Source organism: Rhinolophus sinicus, chromosome 18 (assembly GCF_057876585.1).
Source record: "Rhinolophus sinicus isolate RSI-liver-muscle chromosome 18, RSI-T2T, whole genome shotgun sequence".
Taxonomy (NCBI): Eukaryota; Metazoa; Chordata; class Mammalia; order Chiroptera; family Rhinolophidae; genus Rhinolophus; species Rhinolophus sinicus.
The window spans coordinates 40,077,923-40,098,582 of NC_142518.1; the positions used below are offsets into that span (position 1 = coordinate 40,077,923).

General features: G+C 42.5%; 2 protein-coding genes across 12 annotated transcripts in view; both read right to left on the reverse strand.

The window, feature by feature from the left end:
- The window catches only part of LOC148754608 (uncharacterized), a 148,184-nt gene that overhangs the window by 70,747 nt on the left and 56,777 nt on the right, over positions 1 to 20,660 (reverse strand). The gene's annotated exons all lie outside the window — the stretch shown is intronic.
- The window catches only part of LOC109439680 (P antigen family member 3-like), a 28,976-nt gene continuing 13,484 nt past the window's right edge, over positions 5,169 to 20,660 (reverse strand). For 3 of the 6 annotated variants that reach the window (XR_016020044.1, XR_016020043.1, XR_016020045.1), the window contains 4 exons: positions 12,337 to 14,544; positions 10,666 to 10,779; positions 7,540 to 8,848; positions 5,169 to 5,344 (listed from right to left, as the gene is read on the reverse strand). Coding sequence is in view for 2 of the 6 variants with exons in the window: in XM_088795244.1 (XP_088651370.1) it covers positions 7,295 to 7,665; positions 8,723 to 8,848; positions 10,666 to 10,779; positions 12,337 to 12,445; positions 12,864 to 12,955; positions 14,426 to 14,435 (822 nt within the window). In the remaining 4 variants the exon portion in view is untranslated. Of the gene's footprint in view, positions 8,849 to 10,665; positions 10,780 to 12,336; positions 14,545 to 18,406; positions 19,036 to 20,660 lie in introns of those variants that run through there. The other 3 variants (XM_088795246.1, XM_088795244.1, XR_016020046.1) reach the window with 3 other exon arrangements.

Consider the following 20,660-nt stretch of genomic DNA (forward strand, 5'->3'; position numbering starts at 1 on the left):
CCTCCACAACTAAGACTGAAAAGACAACAACTTGAAGCTGAATGGCACCCTCCACAACTAAGATTGAAAGGACAACAACTTGAAGCTGAACGGCACCCTCCATAACTAAGATTGAAAAGGACAACTTGACTTGGAAAAAAAAAGGCCTGGAGTATACACTGTTCCCCAATAAAGTCCTGTTCCCCTTCCCCAATTAAAAAAACAAACAAAAAAAAGAAAACTATACGCCGATATCCCTAATGAACATACACGCAAAAATATTCAACAAAATATTAACAAACTGAATTCAGCAATAAAAAAAAGTGCTTATCAAACTGCTCTAAAAGTAGTCTATAAAAAAAAAGAAAGCTAACTTAAAAAAAAAAAAGTCCAAATTGATTGTTTCCCAGTAGTCATGGGAATGTAGGGTATAGCATAAGGAATACAGTCAGTAATAGTGTAATTACTAGTTATGGTGCCAGACGGGTACTAGATCTATCAGGGTGTAGATGGGAAACGGATCGGGGGTGAAAAAGGTGAAGGTATTGAGAAATATGAATTGGCTGTTAATACATATGGGGAATATAATCAACAATGTTGTAAATCATGGAAGGTGCCAGATGGGCCCTGGACTTTTCAGGGGAATCACATCATAGACTGTGTACATGCCTGACCAATGCGTAATACAGCGGAAGCTGAGGTAAAAAATATTAACTGTAACTGTCACTAAACATATAGGTATATATAGTCACAGGATGTGGAGTACAACATAGGGAAATAGTCGGTGGCATTATAACAGCTATACAACATGTCAGAGGGGTAGTAGCTTGGGGCACAGGAGTTACCACTTTGTGAAGAGTGTAAATGTCAACTATTGTGTTGCTTCGCATGCTGAAAGTAATAAAAAAAAACTTTAACAACAAGAAAAAAGGATCTATGATACCCTCAGAAGAAGGAGGAGGAAGGGCCTTCATGGCGTACATGAGGTCACACCCAGGCCGGTGTGTGAGAGGGACACAGAGACTGGGACAGAGGAGTCAGGGAGAAAGAGAGGGCATTCGAGACACAGAAACAGATCATTTCTGTCATGACACTGTCCCCACTGAATTAGTCCCCACCTGTGGGCCCACAGCCCTACTACTGGATGATGTGCCCATCTTTCCGGGGCAAGGACGCCCCTCCCCAGGGACAGTGACTAGGGAATGACTCAGCTGCCCGTGGCCTGTGTGTAAGTCACGCTGTCTTGACAATCATCGCACCCTCTGCCCATGAGGAAAAGGACATGTTGTAGTTATGGGGAGCACCGTGCTGTAAACAGGGTCTCCCACACCTCCTCAAGCCCTTGACTGCCCTCCTGCTGAGCTCCGTGCCAGAGCGATGATGTAAAGGAGGGGAGGGACCTGCACATTAGCAGTGCACCTTGTGGACGTGCATGAGTCTGAGGCATTTCCCCTCCTGCGTGGCGTGTGTCCTCTCTACCTTCCAGCACCACCTCCACAGGGAATGTGAGGACTCTATTCCGTATACCGAGTGGCAAGTCTGCTGGCCGAGCAAGATTCAGAGGGTCAGACTTCTGACAGTGGGTCAGTCGCGGGATCCTTGTGACCCTGAGCAAACCTCGCCCGTTCCCCTTCCTTGGCACCCCCACCTGGCCTGGGCTGTGCCGAGCCTTCCCCTGCCTCCTCCAAGGAGCCCCAGTTACCTCCACTTCCTCCCGCCTCAGGAGCTGAGACCGTCCTTCCACACTGGGCCCAGGCGCCTGCTCTGCAGAGGGTGACCTCCGCTTAAGTATTTGGGCCAATTTCCTGAGTTACTCTGTGTCCATAGGTTTGTCTCAGTGCCCTGAGCAAAGGTGGGGGTGATGTCAGCTGTTACTGCTCTTATCAGTATGGTCACCATGGGCTCCTCGAGCTGCACATGACCGAGGACTGCCCTCCCTGAGGAGGGGGACCCTGACCATTCATCTGTGTGGCACCAGGGCAGGGATGGGAGAAACCACAGCAAAGGTGAAATCACACACCTAGCGAGAGCACTGAGTAAGCAAGGTCCTTCCTGCTTTGCTCTCACAGACATCCCGGGATGCAGATCCATGAGCAGCTTAGAGACCAACCCTCTGGACTCAGAAAGACTCCTCCACAGAGTTCAGAGACCTCACACTGTGGGACAGAGACCTGCCAACGGTTCCGAGACCTTCACCCAAGACCCAGTCACACGTGAGGACATAGACACCCGCAGCTCAGGGAATTGCTACCCTAGCACACAGCTCCCCTTCACTCAGAGGCCTCACACGCCTCCCCGGAGAGCCTTCGGGCTGCACCCTGGGACACAGAGTCACAAATCTTCAGCACAGGGCTGCCGTGTGGCCAGTGACACTGAGTTTCTGTGTAGCCGAGCCCCTTGTGTTATTGATGCCCCTTGTATTTTTGGCAGTGAGAATGAAATAATTTAATTGTTAATTAGTATATAGATATTGGCTTTCACTAAATGTTTGAACTGCTTCAGGTGTCACATAGCTGATTATCAAAGGTCACGAATGTATGTTCGTGTACTACATTAACGGGAGCATGATTTCATAAATTGTAGGAATGTCTAAGTACTGTGCTGTAACCTGAAACTAACGCAAAATAATAATGAACATAAACTGAATCTGAAAAAGAACGTCCCGCTGTCGTAGCCGCCCATTCTATGAGAGTTTGTTATGGCAGCCCCAGCTGACTAATAATACAAAACGGTACATCTGTAGACACTGATGTTGAAAGAGATCCAAACTATATAATAAAGACAAAAGTTAAGGAACAGTAGGCACACCATAACCCTACAGATGCAAAAAGAAGTGATGAGAAATTGTTGGTTGAAACAAAAAAGAACAAATGTTAGTCATGTTCTGAAGGACAACATGTGAAGCCACTTCCTGGAGAAATGTCTGAAATACACTTTGCTTGAGATTCTCAAAACTCTACCCAGTTAACCACACAACAATGATAGCCTATTCGAGGCGGTACTCACGTGTCTGGTTTCTGCTTTTTGCTTGAAACGTAACATCACTGACGCACAAGGATGAGACAGTCCGCAGAATCCTGATTCTTCCACCCAGCGACCCCGTGTTGTCCTAATGTCATTTTGTGTTGCTGATGTACTGTGTGTTTGCAATCGGGAGGAGACAACTTCTGGGTCTGGAGCAGGAATTATGCATTTGCTTTGATGTGAGAAAGAATATCGCCAAGGTAGCTGTTACCAGCTGCTGATGCCCAGGAGTCTGATATGAAAAAGTGTCATCTTACCCTCATCACTAAACTATGAACATTGGAGCACACGTGTCTTTATGGATAAATGTTTCAGCTTTATAGGGTAAGGGGGATCAAATATATGGTGATGGAAGGAGAACTGACTCTGGGTGGTGAACACACAGTGGGATTTATAGATGAGGTAATATAGAATTGTGCACCTGAAATCGATGTAATTTTACTAACAATTGTCACCCCGATAAATTTAAAAAAGAAAAAAAGTGTCGTCTGTGATTGAAAAAACTCAGACATCTCCCTCACGTCTCCTGAGCTGTCCCTCTTCTACTCCCTAGCTGCATAAACACTGCCCCGATTTGCGTTTTGTGAGAAGGATTTGAGAACTCTTGCTGTCCAGACCTTTCGTTTGGCCAAATCGAATAACCCATTCTCTATGGCCAAGCAGTGCTGGCTCACTGTTCTGGCTTTAGCTACGCAACTGGAACACGAACAGGGATTTGGGGAGACGATTCTGCAACATCTATTCCTTCCATCTTGCAGGGGAGAGGCCAGGGGAATTGAAGGCCCTGCTGTCTGCAGTCACCATCCTGTCCTTATGAGGGAGGGAGGTTCACGCCAGGGATGGAAAGGGCCTCGGGAGCTGAGGGATTCAGAGAATGACCTGTCGTGTCTGAGTCTTGGAATAACTGTATTATGACCAATCCTGCTCGCCTCTGGTCAAGGTGAGTTAGGCTTCCTTCCCTATGGGGGCTAGTGTGAACGCCACATCCACAGGAGGTGGCCCATAAACCCTGCCATCCCTGCTGAGCCCCGCCAACCAGCCACGGTGCCTGTGGCTGACAGCTCTGACACCGGGCATTGGGGTCCATCCCTTTCCCCAGGAAGAGCCACAGCTGCCCTCAGCAGATGGACTGTCCCGAGTGGGCCTGGATCTCTAGACTTCCTTGTCCCCAGAACAAATCTACTGTTCCCTCGTCAGCTCCTATTTAATCAAATCGATAGACAATGAGCACGGACGAAATGGGACCAGAGGGGCCCCCGGCGATGCCTGAGAAAGGTGTCACCCCAGGCTGGAACTGGGGGCCAGAGCACCTGAACAGTGTCATCTCAGCTTTTATCAAATTGTGGGGTGAGCAAGTATAAATTTTGTGTACATTCTGGCTTACTTTCTTCTGAGGATGAAGTGATGTCATAAATGTGTGGAACCTAGCTCAGGGAAGCGGCCGGCACATAGCACACACCCTGCAAATGTGAGTTATTGTGATTCATGGGATTAGTATAGAACTCAATAAATGGATGTATTGTCGTTAACGGGACACAGCTGACGGATCGGGCAGGCCAGTCCCCACCATGTCACACAGATAGAAATTATCCAGGCCACTTAACAGAGACATGACGTCTAACGTAGTGTGTGTGGGAGACTAATATCATCACAGACACAGGAGCCGGTCGCGTTCAGAGCCACAGCGTCACTAGAGGTGTCTTGCGGGGAAGACGGCACCTCACCAAGGCTGAAGTGACGGGGACCTGGAGCTTCCCTGTCACTCACCTATAAGTGGGGTCCAGTTCTACAAAGAGACATGGAATCCAGAAACTGCTACACAGGGGAAAGCTGGCGCTACCTTCCTCCCAACCTTGCACAGGGTTCCCTTCCAGAGACCAAAAGAGTCTGTACAGACCAATGCACCTGAGGAATCTAGTGTAACCTGATACCAAAGTGCATGACCTAAAAGCACGTGCTAATGTCACTCAGGAGGTCATACATGAACGTCCTAAACATATGACACTAAGGGGTAGGTTATTGATACAAATAATATATCACGACCCAATTTACCCCCGTAAGAAGGCAACCGTTATTTAAACACAGGAACTTTCCTGTATAATTCAGGACATTAACAGATTGTTGGAAGAGCACATCCCTCAATTATCTCAATAAATGCACACGCGTTTGATGAAAAGTCAACATTTATTGGAGCTATGTATTGTTAGCAAACCAGGACTGGAGTGGAACTTCCTCTACTTCACAGTAAATTGGTGAAAGGATGAAACGCTGCATTTCTTGGCAAAGAGAAGAGAAAGATGGCCCACTATTACCGCTTCTATTCACACTGTACTGGCTGGCTCTGTCCAATGTGGTAAAGTGAGAAAAGGGAAAAAAAGACAACATGTTTCAAACAGCACAGAACTCTGCTCGTACTCACAAATGATATGACTGTGCATGTTGAAACTCCAAAAGGATCTAGATATAACCTTTCAGAATTAATAAGCAGATTTAGCAAGGTTGCTGGAGAAATACCAATGTGCAGATATATCTGTACATACAACTTCAATCAGAACATAAAATTTCAAAAATCAATTCAATTTTCAATAGTATCAAACACTGGGACATGCACTTAACAAAAGATTGGTAATGCTCGTCGGGGAAAGCAAAAAACCTTTACTGAGGCAATTTTCACAGTCAGATATCCCACGTGGTAGTCTTCATCTCATCTTCCTTAATCCTGTGCTTGCCCTTCCCCCGCACGATCAACATGACAGGTGGGAACACAACTTAGCAGAGTGTGACTGAGACTACATTGAAGGTGTACAAAGGACATTACAGCTCTGGTTTCGTAAAAAAGACTTCAATATCCTTTACCACTACTTTTTAGCACACGCCTCTTTCTATTGGTACAAGGAAATGAAATCAATGTTTCTGTACAGAACACATGACACAAAATGAAAACGTTAAATGGAAGTTTTAAACAGAAAGCAAAAATTGCGTATCCTTTTACTAAATATCCAAGCAACACCGCATAAATCCTAAGAGATGAAAGACATTTACAAGAATGCATCAATTAACTGCTTTGACCTGAAATAATTTTCTGAGCATAACATACTTAAAACAGTAACGTCACATCGTTTACTGCTTAACTGAAGTAAATAGAACGTCCAGTACCACATTTGTGTTTTCTCTCTGTTGCAGGAATGGAAAAACGTTTCTTTGGGCCATTTTAGCCAGCGTGTGATTGCTTAAGTGGGGTACTAATGTGTCCCCATTTTGACCTGTAGTCCAAGCGTAATAATAAATAATGTCTTTTCCACACTTGAAAGTGGTTCAGTTTATATAATAAATTATACGGTCACACTAGTTTTAAGTGATTACCATCATTTCTGACACCAAAATGTGAAGAACATATATGCCAAGGATGTATGTCATGGCAAAAAAAAGAAAAAAAAGCAAGAGGAAGAGAAGAATGAAGAGAGGGAGCGATAAGGAAAGAGAATGAGAGCAGGAGTAAGATATCTAGAAGATAAATTTTCTTCCAAAAGAAGTGCTCTCTAAATTTTTATTCAGGAAAAAATACTGAATATGATTGTATATATTTAAAGTATAAAACATGGTGATTTGATGTATCTATACATTGTGGAATGATTACCAAGATAAACGGAAGTAATTAACACATCCAACACCTCACATAGTTATTTATGTTTTGTGATGAGAATGCTTAACCATCTATTCTCATCAATTTTCAAACATACGCTACCACGTTCTTAACTAAATAAAGTAAGACCTTTTGAGGGACAATTCTGATGAATTTCCAAACACTCCCATGATGTCTGTGATGTTCAGATATCCGAGTATTACTGGGGTATGTTAAATAATATATATTTTCCTAGAAGATCAACCATTCCATTCATACTTTGAAAATATTACTTTAGAGGTCAAGAATGTATTCACTTTCAATTATATAAAACAATCAATATCTGTTAGTGTCTCAATCATATTCCCTAACCCGTGTACTTGGATTTCTTCCACATTCTTCAAGATCATGTAACTCATGGACAGTCTTCGCAAAAGTTTTTCAGTGTCCTTAGGTTCGATGCTTAATTTCTTCACAAATATTTTTCAGAAGAACCATCTTTTTGATTTACTAGTGAAATTATGTTTCCTTTTCCTAAGGATTTACACTTTTATTACGTATGTCATTGCCTATCCCTTTGGTTTATTGTGTTGTGGTATTTTTTTCTGAACTTTGATATTGGATGCTCAAGCAATTTGGTAGCTATCTAATAACACGTACATTAATAGGCTATGTTATGCCTATGAATACATTTTCGCCATGTCTAACAGGCTCCTGGAAGTAGTCTGAAAACTCTCTTAATGTAAGTAGTCTAATGAAACACTTCAGCAAATGTACAGTAAAGAGGTTTAGAAGACTAATGCGAGGCAAGTTCTTCCCAAAACATAAAATGCTGCCTTGAAATTCAAAAGCTCTCGAATTCATGGTCAGTGATGTGGTAAACGCATAAATAGGAGTCTTATTGCGTAACATACCTGCTTCCGGCATGTGAACGGTTTCTAGCTTAGACACAAGCTCCTGCGTGAGATCAGGACCATCTCCGCCCTCACGGTCAGTCTTTGGCTGAGCCAGTTCCCGGAGGTCATCTTCCGGATCAGGCCCTAAGTTGATTGCTCAGAAATTATTAAAGTGATAGTCTTTGAACTTGAAATGGAAACAATTGCTTTTCGAAGGCACAAACATATGCATGACACATTTGATATGGTTAGAGGTGATAATATCATAGTTTGCATACTTTTATTACCAACAATAGCTATCACAGCCTAACAAAGGTGACAGTGAGCTTGCTTAGCGGAACTATCTTACTCTCATCGGCCGGGACATCCGTCAGTGCCTGCATTCTCTCAACATCCCCAGACAGATAAACTAGGAAGTAGAAAATTCTTGCCATTTTATAATTCAGGCATCTAGGGCTCTATTGCGGAAAAAATTTTAAATGCAATTGCTGTCTAAGAGCCAGAAGAATTCACAATTTGAGAGAATCCAAAAACAAGTACTCACTTCTCCCATAAGGGACGACAACAAAAAAGTTCAAGTCGAGTATTTCCTGATCATCTTAGTTGCAATGAAATCTCGAAATTTGACTCAAGATGATACATTGTTATGAATCAGTAATGAAAAACAGAATATCTTTCTATTTTTGTGGTGAATACAAGTGAACTAGAGAACACAAAAACCAGCACTGAAAATGATATTTATATACCTGATTGGCATTGATGATTTATGTAAGACTAAAGAATCGTTCAGTAGTTAAGGGATTCTCCCAGAATCACACAATTATATTAAAGCGGGTGCTGGTTCGAAATTCACTACTTCAGCATATTTCATACAAACTGATAATTATTTCAAATCCATGATGCATTTGGCAAAGGCAGAAATTATAGAGGCTTGTAAAAAAATATTAGCTGTTGGTTAAAGTACAAATGCACAAAAGTAAGAAAAGGTTTTCAGATTTTATAATTCGATACAGCTTGATTCAACCCGTTTCTGCAGCTGATAGACTATGGGTCCGGCAGTGTGGCCTTTGGGGCCTGAACTACCCCTCAAAAATCTTCTAGGTGAGCTCTATTAATGCTAGAGTATGTTATCTCTATGTTCGTATCCGTGCGCTTGTGGAAAACAGCAACCCCGAAAACTGTATTCCTATGAGTAACATACCTGCTTCTGGCATATAAATGGACTCTGGTTTTGGCAAAATGTCCTCCATGACGTCAGGACCATCACTGCCCTCATCCCCCGTGTTCAGCTGAGCCAGGTCCTGGAGATCAGTTTCCGGGTCAGGCCCTTATAAGAAAACGTTTCACGGATTTCCGGTGAAGACGGTCTTTAGGTAAATACTGTGCTTGCGTCCTCTCATGACCACATCAAAATAACAACTAAGCTATAGAACAACCATCATTGAGAATCTCCTGAAATCTAGATAAACCAAAGTCCAACAACGAAGGACATACAGAAGAAGCCACCTCGAGACTGGCTTCATCTTCAGCTTCTGTCCTCCAGGGGTAGAACCAGAGAAAGCCCAGTGGAATTAATCCGGAGCTCCAATGCAGCTCTCCAGTCTGCATCGGTCACCGGTCCCAGGCAAGTGATGCCCACGTGACATGCAATAATCTCACCGAGTCAAAGCAAACTTGGGGCCTTCACTGTCCTTTGAGACGTGAAAACGTACATTCCTACCTTTTATGGGAACATTCTCAGCAGAGGAAAGTTTAGGAAGGGCATTTGTGAGCAGTGAACCTGACAGCCCAGGTCGATGCTTTACTGATGACATGACATTCCCTGGAGTTTAAAGATTCCCGAGTTGACAGTGTTTACTCCTAGGGACGGTCCTACTTTCCTGGTATTCGTATATTATGTAACATTTGTATTTATTGTTTTCCACTATGGTAATGTAGGGAAAATTGGCAAGCGTATTATAAACAACAGGTAGAAATTGTGATGTGCCATTTTTTACATAAAGATATGTTATTCATATTTTCATGTTACCTTTACTTAATAACAACTCTATGTGGCACACTAAAAATACCCTAATGTGACTGTGAAAATGGCAGTGGGGTTGTCTTTCGTTAATTATGAATATTTTTATTGTTAATGGAATATGAGAACTCAGTAATGCAACACGTCTGTAAGAAGTCACAAAGGGACAAAGACTGCATGTATCAGACCCTGTTAGAGGCAAGTCATACCATTCCCTTGCTCTTTCGCTTTGCAATTCACACGATGGGGAAAAGATGTAAGGGAATTTAGGACACTCTGTACAGCATTCTTTATGATGATAAACAAGATGGAGATTCTTTCCATAATCCTTTTGGTTAATACTATCTCTGTGCATTTATTTCTTTTAGCAATATAATGATTCCTTTTAGGAATCATTGTTAAATCTGCGGGTTGTAGAAACCGGCACATCACAAATACATAATCGTGATATTTAAGAAACGTTGCTAGTTTCAACAGTAAGCATACTTAATTGGTTACTCAGAAATTATTAAGGCTGTAGTCTTTGAACCTTAAATGTTAACAACTGATTGCTGGGTGCACGAACTTACACTATGACACGTTTGATATGCTTAGAGGTGATAATATCATAGTGCGCACATTTTAATTCCCGACAGTAAGTCACTTAGACTGACAGTGGTGACAGTGAGCGTGCTTAGCACAGGGATCTTACACTATTTAGAGTAAAGGTGTTTTTGAAGTTATGAGACTCTCCCAGAGAAACACACATTATTTTAGAACTGGTACTGCAACCTATTTCAGTGCCTCAGCATATTTCATACAACCTAATATTGATGACAAAAGCATTCACGTGTTTCTTAAACGCAGGAATTATGAAAGAATCTGAAAATTATCTGCTGTTAGTTATGGCACATATACTCAAAGGTAACAATGTGTTTTTTATTTTATAATTTAATATAGCTTTGACATCATTTGTTTCTATCTCTGACAGTCTGTAGGTCAGGCAGTCAGGCCCTTGCGACAGAACTCTATTATAAGTTATCTTTACATATGACTCTATTCACGTTACAGCATGGTACCTCTACAGTATCGGAGATGGGATTGTGAAGAAAACACACAAATTGCATTCTTAATGGATAACGTACCTGCTGCTGGCATTTGAAAGGGCTGTGTATTTGGTGAACTCTCCCCTTTGACTTTGCCCTCACGCCCAGTCTTAGCGAGAGCCAGTTCCTGGAGATCTGCTTCTGGGTCAGGATCTTAAGAGGAAAAAACAGTTATCGTTTTGACCATTATCCATGGCAAATAATTAAGTGAATTAAAATCTTCATTCCTTCAGCTGATAGCAATAAAAGCCTGTATTTTCTGGGAGAACAAGTGTGATGGAAATGTGTACTGCAAATCTTTGTTTTCCTGTAGTATGACACCTTATTTTAAGTGACAGTCTGAAGATAAAGCACAGGCATCTCCATTTCCCTTATATCGCCATCTTGTACTAAGAACAGAGAGCGTCAGCTCTGCCCAGGAAGTCTGAGGGCTACACCATCGATGATCTGTGATTACAATGAAATGAAATTTACCGCAGGTGTCACTGAGTGCATTTGGGGGCCTATAACAACTCTTATGGTAGTGACATCAACCCCTTACTGCAATAAGCCAAAACTTACTATATCAAAATAACTACTTATATTTACGTGCAGGGCCCTCATTTCGATAAATGAGTCCCATTCAGAAAAGGAGCGAAAATAAAAACAAATTATTAGTGATAAACAACAAAATATCTGTCTTACAGTGAGCTTAAGGAAAGTAGATTGGAAAGAAATGAATGGACTGTAGTGTCAGTCATACTGCGGAAACCTCTTAACAGAGAATCGGTACAATAATCCGTGGCCTGAGTCATGTAAATAACTTACTACAAGTGTTTGATGAAAATACTATAGAGTTACCAGAGATAATTTCTGTTTCATAATAATTTTAAGGTATTTTTCATTTCCTAATGTTAAAAGTATTTAAACTCCTTTTTACATCACTTTTAAAAAGTCACACACCTATCATTACCGATGTGCCAGTATTCTGAATTGTCCAGCTTTTACCAAACTTATCATAACAAAAATATGGATCAGGGCATACAGCGGCCACCATTCCCTGAAGACATCTCAGGAGTCTCTTTGCTGCTCCATTGAACTGCATCTATTTTCATGCCAGCAGTGAGCTACGTCACCATACAGGCACATCTGACAATCAATGTAGCATTTGATACAAAACCATTCACTACTTCATATACCAACACAGATGGTAGGAGCACACAAACCTTGGAATGAATTATGAATTCTGTGTCAGTGAGTCAAGTGCTTACGTCCTCAGTTTTCTCATCATTAAAGGAAGCTACCTTCCTGATGCTAATAGGTTTCACTTCATGTGTTATAGTATATGCTGACGGGGCACTCTGCACACGCTCATAAAAGTTGGTTACACTTTTGATGCAATGACTGAGAAGCCATTCAACCAAGTTCTAAGAAGAACAAATTACCGTGTGGACGAATGTACATTTTCGTAGTGAAAATTACAGTTTCCTCTGATTTAGAAGGACTGTCTTTTCAAGCACACAAAATAAATCTGGCAGAAAACGACAAAAGTCATTATAGTGAAGGAGTGCAAGAAGCTGGAAGCTACACTATGTTCACATTTTCAGCCCATGTGCACGGAATGTTTGAGATGCCTTTGAATGGTTTCTATCCACAGTTCCGGTATGTCACAGTACAGGAGGCACATCGACACCCCTGCCCCCACAGGCATTCCTCGCCCTTTCCCCTCACCTTGAACCTCAGGTGCTCTTTCATCTTCATTGTCTTGACCAGGTGTAATCTCCTGACTCTGACTTGGTGCCTCCCCTTGTGGAGGTTGTTCATCACTGGGTAGCAGGCCCTAGGGGTGTGTGCATGTGAGCAAAGGAAAGGATTCATGTTAATACATGCCAACGATGCAAACATACAGAATAATCATAAATAACCCTCAATACATTTAAAAACGTGATTCTATATTCTCATTCTTGATGAACTGACTCTTCCCCAACTGTGGCCACTCCCAGAGGAGCTCCTCACAAAGACCTGAGAAGCGATTTCACTCTCCGCTGGGCTGGATGGGCACAGTCTGTTGGGAACAAGCATGAGAAAGAAGGCATCGGCTGCATTTCCACTCAATGCCAGCATGGAATCCTCCTGGATCGATGTTCCCTTCCTCTTAACCACACGGAAACGTTTTTCACTGCATCTAGAGTCGTTCAAGAGGACTTTCAGGAAATACATGTCTGGTAAGAGAAAACACGGAACAGTAAAGCACTCACAAGCACAGGTCCGACTGGCTCCGAAGACTCTTCATCTCGCAGTACTACTTCCCATACGGATCTGGATCTCACATGCTTGCTCATACTTCCCACTGAAAGTACAATCAGGTGACTTGAAAAGTTTACTTAAGACGTTAGCTGTACCATTTCCCTGGCTATGTTCTCGTTTAATTTGTTTTTACATTTCAAAGTACGTCTCAGGGTCAGTGTAGGTGCACATGCTTTCCGCTCACACCAAACACAAGGGCTGGTAAATGCGTCTATTTGATGGACAAGCTGGCAGTATAATCGCCGTAAGCACAGGACAAAACACCGGCTTTGGTTCCAGAACCGGATTCCCCATCGTGAAGACCTTGAGGAAAATACCGCTAGACCCTTGATCCTCCAGCGACTACTGCTATGGGCCACTCCCACCGACGAAGCCATTTTCCCGCTTCAAGAAAGCTTTGCTGGAACAGGTAGAAAGGCTCAAGTCTTTCCCTGCTGCCTGTGCGGTTTTCTGACCACAAGGCACAGGCGACGGGCTGCCACACGGCCCGACGGGCCCGCTGCTCCCGGGGCACTCCGCTTGGTACGCGCCACCTCTCGGGGACCCAGTGGCAGTCCTACCGCGACCCCATTTCTAGGCCCTGCCTTGCAGCCCGCCCGGCCCCCAGCCCAGGGCCCCACGGAGGACTCCGGAGTCGGTGCTCCCGGGGCCGCTCCAGGGGCCGCCAGCCCCCAGACACGGAAACAACGCCCCGAGACTGCCCGTCGTCATCTGACACCTGCCCTCCACGGCCCACCGTCCACTATCCGCCCTTGGCCCGCTCCCACCATGACGACAGGGGCCACGGCGGCCACGACGCGTGCGACGGGAGAGACGAGGACCTCGAGGACCTCCCTCCTCGGAGCCACAGAGAGCAGCCCCGTCTCCACGGAAGCCCGCGGCTGTGCCCCCACTCACTCACCCTTCCGCACCTGGGCGGCCTGAGCTATGGACCTACCCGTTCAGTCTCAAGTGGCCAGAGAGAATCTAGAGGGAATGAACACGACCGCCTCCGGCCCAGCTCTGCTCACACAACGCGGCCGACAACGCGCTTGCGCAGCAACTGCCACCTGCTGCAGGGCGCATGCGCACCAATGCGCACCAATGAGCATGCGCACGGACTTGGGTCCTGCTTTGCAGGCTGAGGTTTCCCCTGCCGGGCCCGCGGAGCCTCGAAAGCCCCGGGCCTTCCGTAGTCGAAGAGAGGAGCTTGATCCGTCTTGTTTCTTCCCCCTGCTAGCTTTCTAATACTTCCAGAAACGTTGTGGACACACTGCCCCAGGTCACCCCTCGTGGACGATGCATGTCAAATATATGGCCCTGGCAGAAACGGATACTAAGGATTTTAATGCACTTTTTTACACACACTGCGATTCATCAGTTCCTTCTGTGCAGCTGGATCATGTGTCATGCAAACAAGGCATTTACACACTGACATACACTCATTAGGTTCTCTCGTCTTTTGCTTTCTTTTCTGCTCAACTTATCGCACATTTAAATCCCTGGACTGATAACTGGTTTCTCGGGAACATACCTGTGGTCATTCAGTCAGTGTGTGGTTCACAAATACCCTTTGATAACGGTCCTAGGATCCAGTCTCAGTCCAGTGTCACGTGGTGTACAGCAGTGGTGATTCTGCTTCTCACGTACTTCCTACAAACCAGCAGAACAACTTGATAAGCGAGATGACGTTATTACCTAACTGTCAGGTAGCGCAATACCTGGGCAGAACCTCAACGGAGTCTCAGAGGGGGCAGGGCAAAAGACATTTTATATATGTATATATATGTGTATATATGTATATACATATGTAGACATATACACACACACACATATATATGCATATATTTTAATTTACTTATTTTTTTAAATTAAAGTTCATTGGGGTGACAATTGTTAGCAAAGATACATAGATTTCAGGTGAACAATTCTGTAATACATCTTCTATATATCACATTGTGTGTTCACCATCCAGAGCCAGTTCGCTTTCCATCACCATATATTTCATTCTTTTTACCCTCATCTATCAGACCCCTCTTCTCTTATCTCTGCTAACCACTAAACTATTATCTGTGACTATGAGTTTCTGCTTCTTTATTTGCCTTGTTCTTTCGTTGTTTTCAGTTTTATATACCACATATCAGTGAAATCATACAGTTCTCTACTTTTTATGTCAGACTTATTTCGCTTAGCATTATACTCTCAAGATCCATCCATGTAGTCACAAATGGTCCTATTTCATCTTTTCTTATGGCAGAATACTATTCCATTGTGTATATCTACCACACCTTCTTCATCCATTCATCTATTGAAGGGCACTTTGGTTATTTCCATGTCTTGGCCACCGTTAATAAAGGTGCAATGAACACTGGAGCACATATGTCTTTATGGATAAATGCAATGGTGCTGGGAGAATTGGATAGCCACGTGCAAAAGAATGAAACTAGACTGCTATCTGTTACCATGTACCAAACGTAACTCAATATGGATCAAACACCTACACACAAGACCTGAAACAATAAACTGCATAGAAAAAACAATACGTAGTGAACTTATGGACGTCGGGTTCAAAGAGCATTTTATGAATTTATGTCCAAAGGCAAGGGAATTAAAAGCGAAAACAAATGAAGGGAACTGTATCAAAGTAAAATTCTTCTGCTCAGCAAAAGAGACCATCGACAAAGTAAAGAGTCAACCAACTGAATGGGAGATGTTTGCAAACAACGTCTCCATAAGGCGCTAATATCCAAATCTATGATGAATTCATACAACAACAGAAAAACACACAATCCAGTTGAAAAATGGGTAGAGGTCCTGAAGACATGTTTCCGAAGAGGACATGCAAATGGCCAACCCACATATGAAAATACGCTCACCGTCACTAATCATCAGAGAAACGCAAATAAAAACCACAATGAGATATCACCTCACCCCAGTCAGAATGGCTGTCATCAACAAGACAAATAGTAACAAGTGGAGGAGAGGCTGTGGAGAAAAAGGAACCCTCATACGCTCTTCGTGGGAATGCAGATTGGTGCAGCCATTATGGAAGGCAGTGCGGACCTTCCTCAAAAAATTAAGAATAGAATTACCATAGGACCCAGCAACCCCTGTCTTGGGTATCTACGCAAAAGACATATTTGTTTAGATTTTGAAATATGGAGTAAAGCAGGGCTTACAGTGCGGGGGAAGGGTGTGATTAGGTTTGGGTAAGAGCGGTGATGTAATGGTTTCCGGACACTGCAAGGCAAAGTTTCCAAGAAAATTGTTCAAAAGATGTAGGCCTTGAAAAATGTCATTTGGTATTTTTTGATGAAGAGTTGATGTGTCTTTTAGGCAGTTGCTCTAATGAAGAATAAAGTTGTTTTCAACTTTTATCTCTTTAGGCGAGATATTGCTCGATTTGAAAAGTTATGTCGATGAAGCCACTGTGAATAAAAACTCTTGTCAATTTAGACAGAACCTCCGTGCACGTTTCTTTTCCACTGTTTTACATAGCTGATCAGTTTTGTCTGGAAAGTAGCAAATGTAAGGGAAAGTAAGGAAGGGACAGAAGTTACAAAGTAGCTTTTTATACTGTATGTATGAAACTTTCTTTTACATAAACTTAATGATAACGCTCAAAAAAATCCAAAACTGAGACACATAACGTGAAAAAAGAGGAAGCACCGGGAAACATCATAGAATACCGCCACAGTAAAATAACAGACAGGAACAAAGGGAAAGAAACAACGTAGAAGGCAAGATATCACAAAATAAAAGTTAAAAGGGAAATAGGAAATCCTCATATATCAATATAATTACCCTAAATGTCACTGGACTGAGCTCGCCCATATAAAGGGACAGAGTAGCAGGCTGAACCAGAAAACGAACCCCAACCTCATGCCGCCTCCAAGAGACACATCTCGGCTACAAAGACAGATACAGACTTAAAGTGAAAGTGTGGGAAATGATACTCGAAGCAAATGGTAGCCAGAGAAAATCAGGAGTAGTCATACTGATATCAGACAAAACGGGCTTCAGGATAAAACAAGTAACAAGAACAAAGATGGACATTTCATGATGACAAACGGGACAATACAAGAAGACATACTTGTCAATATGTATACTCTCAGTTGGCGAAGAACAAAACATACAAAGCAACTCCTAGCAGAACGAAAGGGAGAAATCACAGCGCACAATTATATATACGGGACCTAAGAACAGCATTGACAGGCTTGAAAAGATTATCCAAACAGAAAATCGGTAAGGACATATCAGCCCCCTATCACCGCTGTTATTCAACATAGTATTGGAAGTCCTCGCCAGAGCCATCGGGCAAGAGAAACAAATAAAAGGCATCCACATTGGGAACAAAGAAGTTCAATTGTCACTTTATGCAGATGACGGGATTCTTTATGTAGAAAACCCTAAAGATTCCACCAAACAGCTATTACAAACACTAAATGAATACAGTAAAGTTGCTGGAAACAATATCAATGTACAAAAACCCATAGCTTTCCTATATACTAACAATGAAATTTCAGAAAAATGAACGGAAAAGAAATCCTTTTGCAATTGCAACAAAAAGAATAAAATACCGAGGAACAAACTTAACACATGATGTCAAGGACCTACACACTGGAAAGTATAAGACATTTCAAAAACAAAGTCAAGGAGACACAAAGAAAGGGAAAGACATTCCGTGTTCATGGATTGGAAGAATCAACATAGTTAAAATGGCCCTACTACCCAAAGCAATACACAGATTTAATGCAGTCCACCTCCAAGTCCCAGTGGCATTTTTAAAAAAAGAAATAAAAGAAAAAATCATCAGATTTGTATGGAATCACAAAAGACCACGGATAGCCAAAGCAATCCTAAGAAAAATGAACAAGGCTGGAGGTCTCACACTCCCTGACTTCAGCGTGTACTACAAAGCGACAATGATCAAAACAGCATGGAACTGGCAGGAAACAGACACACAGACCAATGGCAGAGAATTGGAAAGCCAAAAATAAACCCACATAAAGATGGGCAGACAATTTTTGACAAATAAGCCAAAAACATACAATGGAGAAAAGAAAACCTCTTCAATAAATGGTGCTCGGAAATTGGAAAGCCACGTGCAAAGGAATGAAACTAGATGGCAATCAGTAAGCATATACCAACATTCACTCAAAATGGATCCAAGACCTAAACATAAGACCTAAAATAATAAACTGCATAGAAGAAAGCATAGGTACTAAACTTATGAACCTTGGGTTCAAAGAGCATTTTATGAATTTGACTTCAAAGGCAAGGGAAGTCAAAACTGAAATAAATGAATGGGACTGTAATGAACAAAAAAGGTTCTGCACACCAAAAGAACAATTAACAAAAGAAAGAGGCAACCAATCGAAAGGGAGAAGATATTTGGAAACCACGCCTCTGATTAGAGGCTAATATCCAAAATACATACAAAACACGACACCTCAACAACAAAAATGATACTATCCAATGAAAAAATGGACAGGGAACCTGCACAGGTACTTACTTCTCCCAAGAAGACACACAAAGCCCAAGAAATATATGAAATAATGCTCAATTTCACCAGCTGTTAGGGAAATGCAAATCAAAACCAAAAGGAGATGCCACCTCACACCTGTTAGAATGGCTATCATCAACAACACAAATAACAACTTTTGCAAAGGCTGTGGAGAACAAGGAACCCTCATACACTGTTGGTGTGTATGTAAATTGGTACAGGCACTAAGGAAAACGCTGTGGAGGTTACTAAAAAAAATAAGAGTAGAATTACCATATGATGCAGCAATCCATCTCCTGGCTAGCTACCCAAAAAATATGAAAACATTTATCCATAAAGATAGGAGTATACGTACTCCGATGTTCATAGCAGCATTATTTTCGGTGGCCAAGACACGGAAACAACCAAAGTGTCCTTTGATAGTCGATTGGATAAAGAACATGTGGTATGTATACACAATGGAATACTACTCTGTCATAAGAAAAGATGAAATACTGCCATTTGTGACAACAAGGATGGATCTTGAGATTATTATGGTAAGCGAAATAAGTCAGACAGAAAAAGTCGAGAACCATATGATTTCACTAATAGGAGGGATATAAAACTGAAAGCAACAAAAAAATAAGTGGAAGGAAGGAAGGAAGGAGATGGGGGGGGGAGAGAGAGAGAGAGAGAGAGAGAGAGAGAGAGAGAGAGAGAGAGAGAGAGAGAAAGAAACAAGGAAAGAAAGAAAACTTATAGATACAGACAACAGTTTACTGGTTATCAAACGGTAAGGGGGGATGGGGATGGTAGAAGAGGGTAAAGGGGGGTGAAATGTATTGCGATGTTAGAAGGACGCACTCTGGGTGGTAAGCACAAAATAGCAGATATGTATGTATTACAAATGTACACTTGAAACCTATGTAATTTTACTCACAGTTGACACCCCAATAAATTTAATTAAAAAATAAAAAACTGAAATAAATAAAATATTTGTTATAAAAAAGAAAAAACCTGAGATCACCAAACCGTTTTTGTCTAGAGAACAGATCTAAAATTGTATGACTTTGTCGGCCACGGGTAGTATTGATGGTGTACAGCTGTTTTAGAAAAATGATGCATTAAAAGATAAAAAGGATTCTTAGCTCAAAAGTATAGAGAAACAAGCCAAGGGCAGGATTTAGCCAGCAAGCCATACGTTTCTAGCCCGTGAGTTATATTTGAATCCAAGTAGTTGAATATTAGTTTTCAACTCACAATCCTAATAATAGCAACGGAGAGTTCCACTTCTATGACTACAAGTCACGATTGACTTCTGCAATTACAACAGGTGCTCAAACTGATTACCATCAGCGTCCACACACTTCTGATTGTGGTGAACTACTGCTTCAGCACAGATAACATCTCTTGAAATGCGTATATATATTTTTGGCACCCCGGTATTATCCTGTCAATTCTATTCCTGTGGAGAACACTGCCTGATACACATTATGGTAACGGAGAGGTAGGTTGTAGAGAACACACATTTTAAGTAACAGTTTTCAGACTTTGTTCTTGTGTTTCTGCAACCGGCTGTCTAACCTGATCAGACTTAAAGAAAGCAATGACTCTAATCTCAGTGGGAAAGAGGGCAGGGAGAGTCACTGGACTCTTTATAGAGATATGCAAATATCTGCATTGGATACGCTTAATCAACCACTAATAGGAAGTGAGGAACTAACTGATGCTGAATGTGTTACTTGGGAACATTGTAGAAAAAGTAAGGAATACACAGACAACGGTTGGTTTCTTGTAATGTGCCTGGAGAAAGTGGTAAAACAAAAAGGTGACTTCCGGGATTTGAATTCCCAGCTCAAGAGCCACTAAACAATCCAAGGTCTTCTAGGTGTGCCCTGAAGGAGAACCTCACGTCCTGTATCCACAGGACCGAAATCGCTGAAAACCAAATGCAGACTCCTCCTGCAATTGGCTAAATTACAAAGCTTGCTGAAGTCCTATCCTTGCAGGGTGTCTACAATTAAAGCGAGGGCAACTGATGGGGAAAGAACGGGATCCTGTAATTTGGGATGGGAACCTGTGGGAACGTCGCTGATGAAACTGGGGACATTCGGCCCCTAACTTCGGATGAGTCTTCTTTGCCAGTGAAAGAAGTCTCCCCAGCCCCCAGGCACCATTACCCTTTTCTCACCCAGTGGAAGTTTCCACAGCCTCAGTAGAACAGGCCTTTCCAACACTGAGGGATTAACCCTGCAGTGTCTAAGGAAATGGCGATGGTCCCCCG